The 12,174-nt window shown below is 37.8% G+C and overlaps 1 protein-coding gene across 1 annotated transcript; it reads left to right on the forward strand.

Annotated features, from left to right (window-relative positions):
- The first annotated feature begins 1,036 nt into the window (after positions 1-1,036).
- LOC127945080 (low-density lipoprotein receptor) lies at positions 1,037-9,785 on the forward strand. Its single transcript, XM_052541645.1, has 18 exons — positions 1,037-1,240; positions 3,058-3,180; positions 3,674-3,796; positions 3,880-4,257; positions 4,870-4,992; positions 5,099-5,221; positions 5,312-5,431; positions 5,686-5,811; positions 5,892-6,063; positions 6,172-6,399; positions 6,489-6,607; positions 6,690-6,829; positions 6,920-7,061; positions 7,181-7,324; positions 7,419-7,634; positions 7,822-7,902; positions 8,248-8,408; positions 8,587-9,785. Exons 1-18 carry the CDS (start codon positions 1,183-1,185, stop codon positions 8,617-8,619), a joined length of 2,610 nt encoding a protein of 869 aa, XP_052397605.1. The 5' UTR covers positions 1,037-1,182; the 3' UTR covers positions 8,620-9,785.
- Positions 9,786-12,174: the final 2,389 nt, after the last annotated feature.

Genomic DNA, 12,174 nt, shown 5'->3' on the forward strand with positions numbered 1-12,174 from the left:
CTCCAACTTGCAAATATTTCCCCCCTTGTAATAAAGTCAGGGAAAGTCTGTTTATGTTTTATGATCTGCTTTCAGGAACTTAACATTATTTCTGGCATTCCAGGGCCAAACCTGCTTCTGTAGTGGAGAACTTGACCTCAATTACTATCTAAACATTGAGCTAGAGCTTCATGAAATCTATTAAAGACAGGACAGGAAAAATGACAGGACAACAGTGAATTGTTTTGTAGCCAGCGCTGGTTTAAGAAGGCTACACATCGAGTCCTTTGTCCAGTGTTTTTACATCACTGCTAATTCAGTTAACCATTAGATAATGTGTCCACAGTATTTATAAACCATAAGATAAATAATAATTTAATATTTTTCTATTCATTTTTTTTTAAATTGTTCATAAAAAAAAAAAACTATATTAATTTAACAATGCACCCATGGTTTTTTTATAGAATCTAAATAAAAGGTGTCTAAATGTTTGTTTTATTTTATATTTTAAGCTATGCATCTGTATAATAATCATAAATAGTGTCTTGAACTCTCTAACACAGATAACTGAGGAAGAAAACTGACAAGGAAATAATGTATAATGTGTTTATGACTGCGGCTTTCCTTTACTTTTAATTCTACACATATGACCTTTAACTTAGTCTTTATATTCCATATGTGTCACAGTCATAGAAATACGGATGTAATTTAGATTTATGATATATTATTTAGTTTTATGACTGTCATCCTTGAGAGGTAGGCCTAGTTTGGCAGGATAGAGCAGATCTGCATGTTTACAATGGCTCAACAGTTTATCAGTTTATCAGTCATGCCTTTTTGTCTCATTATTATTGTTTCCCCACATGAATTATAAGCAGGTAATTGCTTTTTCTAAACGTGTGGTGCAAAACGGTTTGCAATGGGCGTGGACTGCGCTTGACCACGCCCCGGATTGTGCAATTCTTAAATCACACCACCGAATTCCGAACACGTCACGAAACCCCGCCCATTCTACACATCCATTCAAAACAACACAAATACCTGGGTTCACCACTTCTAAAGTATACATTTCCCCTCAACGTCAAATGAACACGAGTCCATCTGCTTTTAAAGACCTATTTATTTAAATCAAACATCCACAATAAAAGCCTGACCTTCACAACAAACAGAAAAGTGAGGGGCTTTAAGCAGCTCATAGAGACTATGGAGAGCTCATTAACATTTTTACTGGCTGTTACTTTCTTCTGTTCTGTTCAAACAGGTGAGTAAACCACTTGACGTCTCTTTAGGAATCTTTAATGATCATAATTATTTTAATCATCATTAAAATAATATATAAATCAATTTTAACCCATACAGAGATTGTTTTCAGTATCCTGCACGTGTTAAGTGACATTCAGATAACATCTTACGCTTACTTTATATGAGATTTGAGCGATTAATAGTGGCTAATCTGGTCTATAAAATTGAAGAAACCGAAAACAAATGTTATGTTTATGTAGTCAGTGAATGTATATGTATAGTCTGCATTAATTAATCCATTACACAATACAATATTTCCCTTCATGCATGACATTAACTTAATTCCTTCCTGCTTTTGGGCTCCTATAATGTTTATAGAAATATATCATGATTGTTTTATTAAGCCTATGTGTTATTATGACGCTAAAATGTTGTATTTCAAAGTTGTTATCGCTTTCATAATGCAAACCACTACATCGTTCGCTTCTTTTTTGCTCAACTCGAATTAATTCTCCAACTTCACTAAGCAGGACAAAACATAGGAATGCCTTACAGTAACCACACGTGTCTATACTGTCCATGTCTGCTATAGGGGCCTCATTCCATAGTATCTTCGCACACATGCCTTTCCCATCATTTGCAGTGTATGATGTCACAAAAATAGTAGTAGTAGATTCATGGCATGAGGAACTGACTGGCGTCCCATGCAAACCTATTTTCTACCAAAAAGATGCATAACTCAAATTAATCTGATAGTTCAGTATAAAAATAACCGCAATTTGACTTTAGGCTGAGTAAAGTGAAACAGGTTTTACTTTGTGGGAAAATATGTGCCAGGACATGTTTCACCCCAAAATATATGCATTATAATAACTGCTGTTATTATACCTCTAAGTTAGGCTTTTTCATTGTGCCAACTTAAATTTTTAATTTCTATCAAAATGTTTATTTACTTATTTCATTTTAGTGTGAAATGTAATCTATTCCTGGTAAAACATCCTATTCAAGGCAAAACATTGTATTTGAATTAATCGATGAAACCAGAAAAAAATATATATATATATATTGCCCAGGCATAAGAGATGTATGATGTCAACCCAAGGTCACAAACAGTTTTATATGAATGGAAGGATTGTCTTTAAATACTGATAAGACCTGTCGACATTTACATTGAGTAATCATTAATCATTTTATGTTCACATTTGCATTATAAGATCGAATGATCCAACTCTGGATTCTGATTGGATGCTCCAAACTGCAAGGTGTTGTAAAACGTTCGTCCACTTCTGCTTGAATAACACTGGATGGTTAGGGAGAATGTCTTTAGGTATCTGTAATTGATGAACAATTTAAAGGTTTTTTAATTAAATTTCGGCCATTGCTGCTTCCACCCAGTGTTAAGAGCATGTTTCTTTTTGATTGTGTATGACGTGCCATCATTTTAAAATGGTGATGGGGCTGACTTTAAGATCGTTGGAGTCATGTTTCTCAGAGCTAGAAGACCTCCCCTTACTGGCACTGACACCCATACAGGCTCTTTTAGATTACAAAAGCAGGAAAAACTTGACGGCATCTTTGTCCATATACGTCACAGTCAGTTAATCATACCTAGTTGGACCAGGATAACATAGTTACCAGTGTTAGCACTAGATTGTGTACAGTGATATGCTACGATGTTAAGCCTAAGTAAGATTACAAGGTGAAAAGCAAAAGTAATTCAATCAGTTCTCGATCTCTGCTTTAGCTTGTTATCTCTGTGACCTTCACTGACTAAAATAACACGTGTTGGATAATGTGTCACTTATGTGAAGCACTACTTATGTCTCCCTCTGACAGGTGTTTTCACTTGTGAACCACGGCAATATCAGTGTGGCAATGGAAAGTGTATCCCATCAAGATGGGTATGTGATGAAACTGATGACTGTGGTGACGGCACTGATGAACTTCCTGCAGCCTGCTGTAAGTGTCCGATAAGTCAGCTGTCCCGAAGAGAAAGGATGTTGCTGTAACATTGATGATGCTAGGTGCAAATGATTGAATCCATAGCGGAAAAATCTACAATCTTATTGGAAGCTGAAAGAAATGTATACCTTTTTCCTTTTTGTGGTCACGGGTTAAAAAAAATGTGTTCCCTAAACTGCCATAAAGGAGTTGCTGTGAGTTTTAAATGAGCTATCACTGATATTAAAATTCAGTATTTTGAGCATTTGAATTTTTTTTTTTGAGATGCATTTTACATTTAAGAGTGTTATTACATTTTTAGCAGTGTTAACTGAATGTAAAAAGGAAATATACATGTAAAACTATGCATGCACAATTAAATATCCAATATTAGCCAGCATCAAAAAACATTTGCTCCTAATTGATGTGGTTATATTGTACACCCCTAGCTATGCACCACTCATATTCTCTTCAGAAAATGATCAAATCTTATTTTCCCCTCTCTTTTCAGTGGCCAAGACCTGCAGACCCAGTGAATTCAGCTGTGGGGGGCGACTCAACCAGTGTGTGCCGAAGAGCTGGAAGTGTGATGGCAAAGCAGACTGTGAGAACGGAGCAGATGAGGAAGGCTGTGGTGAGTGACACCTTGAAGTCATGTGTATCTTCATGATGCTGCCAGTGTGCATGTATGTTTAAAATCTCCATCACCACGTATAGCTCCTCGGCGGTGTCGGGACGGCGAGTTCAGCTGCACCAACAGCCAGTGTGTGAGCGCTGCGTTTGTGTGTGATGATGAGAGAGACTGTGATGACGGCAGTGATGAAGTCTCCTGTCCACCAATCACGTGTGGCTCCAGGTTCTTCAAGTGCAATAACACACAGTGTGTTCCTCGACTGTGGGTCTGTGATGGTGATGCCGACTGTGCCGATGGCTCAGACGAATCGCCTCAGGAATGTGGTGCAGGGACGACTACACCTACCAAAAACCCATGCTCCCCTATGGAATTCCACTGCGGCAGTGGGGAATGCATACACAGTAGCTGGAAATGTGACGGGGGAGAAGATTGCTTGGATCACTCGGATGAGAAAAACTGCTGTAAGAAATAAGACTTGTTGATGTTACATACATTTGCCAGTTTATTCTGCTGTTCTTAAGGGAATGTTCCAGGTTCAGTACAATACGAGTCGAACTCAATACAGATAATCTTTGCAAGGTACACACAAGGATACCAGGAAGACTCATTCTTTGCATAGCAGTTCTACGATTGAAAGATGATGAAGGCAACTTCACAGTTCACATTTAATATAGAAGGATACATGTACACATGTAAATAGAAAAAACTAAATTCACATTACTACTTTTAAGCCATCAGAAATGTCTTGCCCCTTAAGGGTTCCATTATAAATGCATAACTGGACATTTTTCCCCAGTGATAATCTTTGTTTGTCCACACTGAATGCAAAATCAAAAAATGCTATTTTTAATGTACAGTTAGTGGGAGCAGGATTGTGGACCAATGAGCTTTCTAGTGGGCGGGGCTACACAGCAGAAATAGAAACGACGCAATTAATCAATTGGAAGCTGGTCGCGGTCACAGCAGACCAGACTGTTTTGCTTCTCACTTTGTTACAATGTAGCCTTAAAAGCTTCAGTTGCCATTTTATCCTCAAGTAATAATGAACTATTGTTTTTTTCCCATATGAACAGCCTTGCCCACATGCCGACCGGATGAGTTCCAATGTGGTGACGGATCTTGCATCCACGGCAGCCGGCAGTGCAACCACGTATATGACTGCAGAGATTTGAGTGATGAGCTGGGTTGTGTTAATGGTGAACCATACAAATTATGCTTTTTACACAAAACTGATATGCAAAATATATGCTTTAGGTGTTATTCTGATGTGTCTTACTTATATTTCTCCTTTCTGATTTTCAGCAACCCATTGTGAGCCACCACACAGGTTTAAGTGCCGCAGTGGTGAATGCATCAGCGTGGAAAAAGTTTGCAACAAGCAACGGGACTGTAGGGATTGGTCCGACGAGCCATTACGAGAATGTGGTAAGCAAAAATAGCATTCGAGGAGGTGCATTGCCTAGAAATTCATCTGAAGCCAACCTGTGGTACAGTATGTGATTTTCAAATTCACAGATTCTAACGAGTGTGTTTACAACAACGGGGGTTGCTCTCATGTCTGTAATGACCTGAAGATTGGTTACGAGTGCCTGTGTCCTACTGGCTTCCGATTGGTGGATAAAAGACGATGTGAAGGTAAGAAACTGACATTGGTTCCCATACTGAATCATCAGAAAATCTGGTCATAGTACGCTTCGCAGACCTTGATGCAGATCCAGTTCAGAGAATGATTTCATTTGGACCTTAAACTCATTTGCTTTTTTTGAGCTGGAAATAAGTTTAGAGTTGGTTAAGTCAGTCCATGCTGTTTCTGTCAGTCAACTGAGTGGTGTTACAGACACCATTGATCATTTTACAACAAACCCACTTTTTTTATTTGACTTCTTCAGACATTGATGAGTGCGCCAACCCAGACACCTGCAGCCAAATATGTGTCAACCAGTTGGGAAGTTACAAGTGTGAGTGTGAAGATGGCTACCAGATGGACCCAGCCAGCAAGGCTTGCAAAGCTATTGGTACAACTTTTAAACGTCCAAATAGTCATTTCCCATAGTTGCATACTGACAAATTCATACTTACAAACATGGTTCTACAGGAACCATCGCCTACCTATTTTTCACCAATCACAATGAGGTAAGGAAGATGACCCTGGATCGTAGCGAGTATACACGTGTCATTCCCAACTTAAAGAACGCTGTGGCACTGGATATAGATGTTGCTTCCAGGGAGATCTACTGGTCAGATTTATCCCTCAAAAAGATATACAGGTAAAGAATGGATCTTTGGACTCATTGTCAGTCTTGGGTCTCTGACGATCATTTGCTTGTTACCCAACAGACAAGTGCCTGGTGTCATATTTTGCCTTTCTTTCCCAGAGCACCAATGGATACAGCAGATAACGCCTCCCAACACAGTGTTGTGATTGGCAGTGATTTACATGCACCTGAGGGCATCGCTGTCGACTGGATCCATGGAAACATCTACTGGACGGACAGTATCAAAAAGACCATCTCTGTAGCAACAGCGGACGGAAGCAGACGCAAGACTCTCTTCAAAGAAAACCTAGCCAAGCCGCGTGCTATTGTGGTCGATCCAATTAAGAAGTATGTCAAGTCCCAGAAACTCTAAAAAATCGAGATAAACTATGTAAGCAAGTGGTTTCCTATATCAAATCTTCTCCAATTTGTTGTAGCTTCATGTTCTGGACTGATTGGGGCACACCAGCTAAGATCGAGAAAGGTGGTCTTAATGGAGGGGACCGTCATGCCCTAGTTACAGATAACATTATCTGGCCCAACGGAATAACCCTTGGTAAGAACTTTTTTATTTCCACTTACATGTACAAGCTGTAAACTTTGGTCTGACCCATTTTCTTGTCTTGGCCCATGCCTAGACCTTTTAAACGGGCGTCTGTACTGGGTTGACTCCAAACTACACACTCTCTCCAGCATCAGCGTGCAGGGAGACGGTCGGCGTACTCTGATCATTGACCAGGGCAAGCTTGCCCACCCTGTGGGTCTCACTGTTTTTGAGGTAACACTTTCATACTCCTTTCAAACATGCTGACCTTGTTTAGGAGGTTGCCTGAATTCTCACTCAAGAATTCTCCATTGTCATTTTTAGGAGACCGTGTTTTGGACAGATGTGAGCAATAGTGCAATTCTAAGTGCAAATCGTATGACCGGAAAAGACATCACGAAAGTTGCCGAACACCTCTCATCCCCAGAGGACATAGTCTTGTATCACAACCTCAAGCAACCGAGTGGTATGTTGACCATTATATAGCCTTCCATTCAGCGATACCTTCCCAGTCACCATTCAGCAAATTGATTTTCCATCCAAAATGTGTAGTTCTGAACATATCCTGAATGTTTTTTTTTCTAGGAATCAACTGGTGCCGGGTCAACAACGGTGGCTGTGATTTCCTGTGCCTGGCTGCCCCTCAAATCAATAGATTCTCACCCAAGTACACTTGTGCCTGTCCAGACAACATGATGTTGGCCAGAGACATGCGAAAATGTGTTAAAGGCAAGTCAGATTTAGTACTTGTTGTCAGGACATGGACATTAATGTAATTCCTGCCGATTTCTACATCTAGTGTTTGTGTTTTTCTTTTGAACAGCTGTAGTCACACCAGCACCTCCTGCCAAGCCTGAAATAGTTACAACTGGTCGTCCTCAAGTACCTTCAAAGACAACACCAAAACCTGCTGGCCTTTCCACAACCAATGTACAACCTTCATCTACTCCTGCTCCGGTGATCCCTAACCGACCCACTCAAGCTGCTCCAATAAAGCCTTCCCAAACCACAATTAAACTCCCTTTATCCAACCAGACAGGTATGTCTTGCCTTATTCACCCAGACATCTTCATCTCTCTCACTCTTCTCCTTTTCTCAAACAAACTAAACAAACCCAAGCCCCAACCCTAATCTCAAGACCAATCTCCTGAAACCTTAAAGATGATCTTACAGTTTTACTGAAATGTGTGAAATCCGTTTTACAAGTTATCTTGATTTCTCCTTAGATGACCACTACAGTATCGTTAAAGCTGTGTCTGAATCATCATCTTCCACACCGTTGGCCTTGTACATTTTGCTTCCTCTCGGTGAGTGCCTCAATGCTCATGCTTAAAAATATCAATGTAAAAGCTAGGGAGCGTTTTAAGGCATTATTTAGATGCACACAAAGGCTATTCAAAGAGATCACCAACATAATAAAGTCACAATCTAACATAAGTAGCAACAGATCTTTTTTCTCTCTACATTTTATGATGTACATCCAACTACGGTAAAGGATCAAATGTAGTCTGGCTCTGTTTATTAGTTGTTGTTTGTAGCTTAGCAACATGCTAACAGCAAGCTCTATTAAAATCAGTTATCACTTCTGTTCAATTTTCTATTCGGTTGCTACAAAAGACCCATTCTAATTTGAATGTTTCATCTTTTTAAAGCAATCCTATGTTTGGCTGTGGGTGCTGTGCTGTTCTGGAGAAAATGGCGTCAGAAAAATACTAACAGCATCCACTTTGAAAACCCAGTTTATCAAAAGACTACAGAGGACCAGGTGCATCTATGCAGAAACGGCAGTTCTGATGGCTTTTTTTACCCACCGGTACATTATGCTTTATAAATAAATATACATACAACAATATATTCATGTTATCCATATTAGCCTCAGCTAATGTCTTAAAGCACTTTATAGGTTTATTAATTAAGGCTTCTTAGACTCCTGTCTGGTATATTAAGTAATTACCATGTCTAATAATTATTGTCTTATTTTGCTTTCACAGAGACAGATTGTGAGTGTAAATGATGAAATATGATGACATTGCAGTCCATGCCAAAACTGACAAAGTTTCAAGAGAAGAGCCATATTTGAAGTCTTCCGTACTTTAAAGTCAGCTCTGGAGTAAAACAACATCTGGGGAACAGTGGAGATACAAACCGCCCTTTTACACGAGGCAGTTCATGCAAAAAAAAATAAAAAATAAAAAACTATCTAGAACTGACGGTTGACGCGGCAAAAAACAACAACAACAACAACAACCTCAGCTTATCAAGGCTGCTTAGCATTTCACTTTAGAAAAATAATGAATATAGACCTATTTTAACAGCACTTAAAAGTCAAGGTACATGGATAAGTTAATGTACATATTGTATGTATTTAAAAGAATATTATTCTATTTTTTATGTTTTTTTGTTTTTTGTTTTTTTGCAGGGATCAAAAAACATTGCATGCTATTTTTCCAAAACATTTGTGTAATTTAATTCATAGGTTAATTAAAGATTCTGTCCATTTAAATTTAGACAAAAACGGATCATTTACTGTGCAGAGTTGGTTTCGCGGATGTTTTATGCCATTGTTTACATCATTTGCTGTCATCAAGTTCTTATTTCTGTGCCAAAATGGTCAATGTAACTTCTGAAACTGGAAGTTCATGATAAAAACACTTTGTCCGACAGCAGCTTGATACGTGGCTGCTTTCTCATATGCAGTATTGATATTGAGGTTACTTATTTTTTCACTATTATAAAGTTCATTATTATATCAGCCGATGATTCCAGTGGTTTTTCTGTGATTTCACTGCTGTGTAAATGTGGGTGATTCATGCCAAAAACTATTGAGGGAGTCCAATGTCCTTCATTTTTTTTTTTTTTTTACAAACTTACTGTAATCAAGGTTTTACATTCTCGATCTGAATGTGTAAATAATGTATGTAAATATGTTTATTATGGCATATTTTGCTTTTGTATTTTTTTACGTATGCAGTATTGTATATAAAGAAAGGTTTATTTATTTATTTTAATCTAAGTCTTCGGTTGATAATTGGTTCATTGTGTCAGTTGTTCATTTGTTAATAATTGAAAATATGTTTCTGTACACTCTGATTAATTAATCAATCTAGTAATGCATTTCCTGAAAAGCCGTTCACAACTGTTCTTGACCTGTGTGTAACCCTAACTTGAAATAAACTCTCTGAAGATTTCACTTGACTGTAGTTATGTCTGTCATGACACAAACATCATTAGCTTTTCCAGGGCTATTCTTTAATATTAATACAAACAAAATCCAACAGTCAAGTATAGTTTCGAGCTGCAACGAATGAAACCACTCATAGCTTCAGTAAAATGAAGTTAGAATAAAAAACACCAGCCCTATGAGGCTCAGTTTCAGCAGATGAGAAGATCAGTGGTTTATTTCTTTTCCCAGAGATCTGCTTAATGTATTCCTTCATATGGCGCACATGAGGCCCAGGCTGAAAATGACTTCTGAAAAATACCAGCATCACAAAGCAGCTGTAAATGTAAACCTTAAAGCCTTATATTATATGTGACTGTGCTTATAAATAAGACCACTTTCCTACTGGAGTGGCCCATAAAACCACAAAGGAACGTCAGTAAAGCCATGACTTCTGGAATTCTAGGAAAAGGGGTGATTTCCAGGAAAGTGAATTCTAGGAAAAGCTCACATATCAGTTTTCAAAACACTCTTGTCCCACAGGATGACTCCATGATGTACCGCCATCCTGGGAAAAGTGGGCCATGGATTATTTGGGGTCTGTGGGTGGGTGGACCTCTGTGACCTGTACATGTTTTTGACTAAGGCGACTGGGAAAACAGCTCTGCCTCCAGCATGTTTTGTTATCACTCACGTTTCTGGCACTTCTTTGGGTGTTGTGATTTCATGGGAGTGCATGGCAGTTTTATTTTGCAGGCAAAGCTCAAAGTGTGCATCATTGGTGGTTATGCTAGAAAAAAACACATACATTTGTGTTAAACTTGTGTTAAACATTTTTAACACATTTGTGACCCTGGATCACAAAACCAGTCTTAAGTGTCAATTTCTCTAAATTGAGATTTATAAGTCATATGAAAGCTGAATAAGTAAGCTTTCCATTGATTTATGGTTTAGGACAGGACAATACTTGGCCGAGATACAACTATTTGAAAATCTGGAATCTGAGGGAGCAAACAAAAAAACCTAAATACTGAGAAAATCATCTTTAAAGTTGTCCAAATGAAGTTCTTGGCAATGGATATTACTATCCATGAAGAAAATATCTTCATGGAACATGATCTTTACTCAATATCCGAATGATTTTTGGCATAAAAGAATATATGTTACATATATGTGACTTGCTTTTTCTGCTCCAGGGTCACATTGAGTCTTATATGCTGATTCACTCAAGAAGCATTTCTTATTTTTATCAAAGCCAAAAGCAATTGTGCTGCCTAATATTTGTGAGGAAAATATAAGGACTTTTTTTTTTTAAGGAACCTTTGCTAAATAAAAAGAGAGAGAAAAAACAGCATTTATTTGAAGCTGAGATATTTAGCAAAATTATTATTTATGAATACAAGCAGCAATTTCTTAATGTCTATAAATGTTTGTTTTCACTTTAGTGTATTACTTTAGTGCTGTTTTTGACCTTAATTATGTATGGGCATTAAATTCAAGTGTTTTAGGATCTGTCTATTATTTGGCTTTAATTATTGCTAAAAAATAAAATAAAAAATACACACACACACACACACACACACACACACAAAACAGTTGTACATCACAGTTTGTCCTGTAATTGTTGTTTTCCTTCTCATGATCTCCTGGAAAGCCCATTCTCTGACACTCTGTCACTGCACAATGTTTGTGTGGCCTGTTTGTTGTGTAACATTGCTTTGCCAAGAAAAAAAATCCTCATATGGAATACTGCTTGATATCTTTATATTCTTAACTGGGTAATTCCTTTTAAATTTTTCTGTCAAAGTCAAGATTATTTCAAACAGGTCACTGAACAACATGTTGTTTGTTTTAAGTGTGCAGTGGACATAGTGATGACTGGCCATTCACTGAACACAATATATAAAATACACTCAGCTTTCTGTCATCATTCTGTCATTTACAGAGATTATCACTGAGTAAGAGGACAGGGAAATACAATTATCTACAATTATCAGGCACACAACTGTGTGATTGGAGACTTGACTGCAAATATTAAATCACATTTCAAGGCCTATTAAACATCAACTTGATCTATAACTATGAAAAAGTTATCCTACTCTTTATTTATATTAAACAGGTTTATTCTTACTTCTATGTTGATATTTTCTTCCTCTCAGCCATAACTACAAGTTAAACAAAGGTAGTCAGAGCCGAATCAACAGTGAACTGTGACAGAGTACATCAAAGCAGTAAATAATAAGTAAAAACTTAATTGTGTACTTCTACTTATGTTTTTTTACTGTACCTTGGCCTCGTGCCATGCCGATGTGTAGAAAACAGAACTGTTTATCTTTCTCTGTAATCAGAGCTGGGGCCCTCTGATGATATGACAGATGTTTGTGTGCTTTTATAAATAATATTATTTGTATCGGATTAA

Source organism: Carassius gibelio, chromosome A3, assembly GCF_023724105.1.
Source record: "Carassius gibelio isolate Cgi1373 ecotype wild population from Czech Republic chromosome A3, carGib1.2-hapl.c, whole genome shotgun sequence".
In the NCBI taxonomy this organism is placed as follows: Eukaryota; Metazoa; Chordata; class Actinopteri; order Cypriniformes; family Cyprinidae; genus Carassius; species Carassius gibelio.

Bases quoted from the DNA above. Each gene is read 5' to 3' on its own strand.
- LOC127945080 (XM_052541645.1), top strand. From the start codon at position 1,183: ATGGAGAGCTCATTAACATTTTTACTGGCTGTTACTTTCTTCTGTTCT. The intron at 3,181-3,673 runs GTAAGTGTCCGA...CTCTCTTTTCAG, and splicing joins TGAACTTCCTGCAGCCTGCT to TGGCCAAGACCTGCAGACCC. The intron at 7,325-7,418 runs GCAAGTCAGATT...TCTTTTGAACAG, and splicing joins CATGCGAAAATGTGTTAAAG to CTGTAGTCACACCAGCACCT.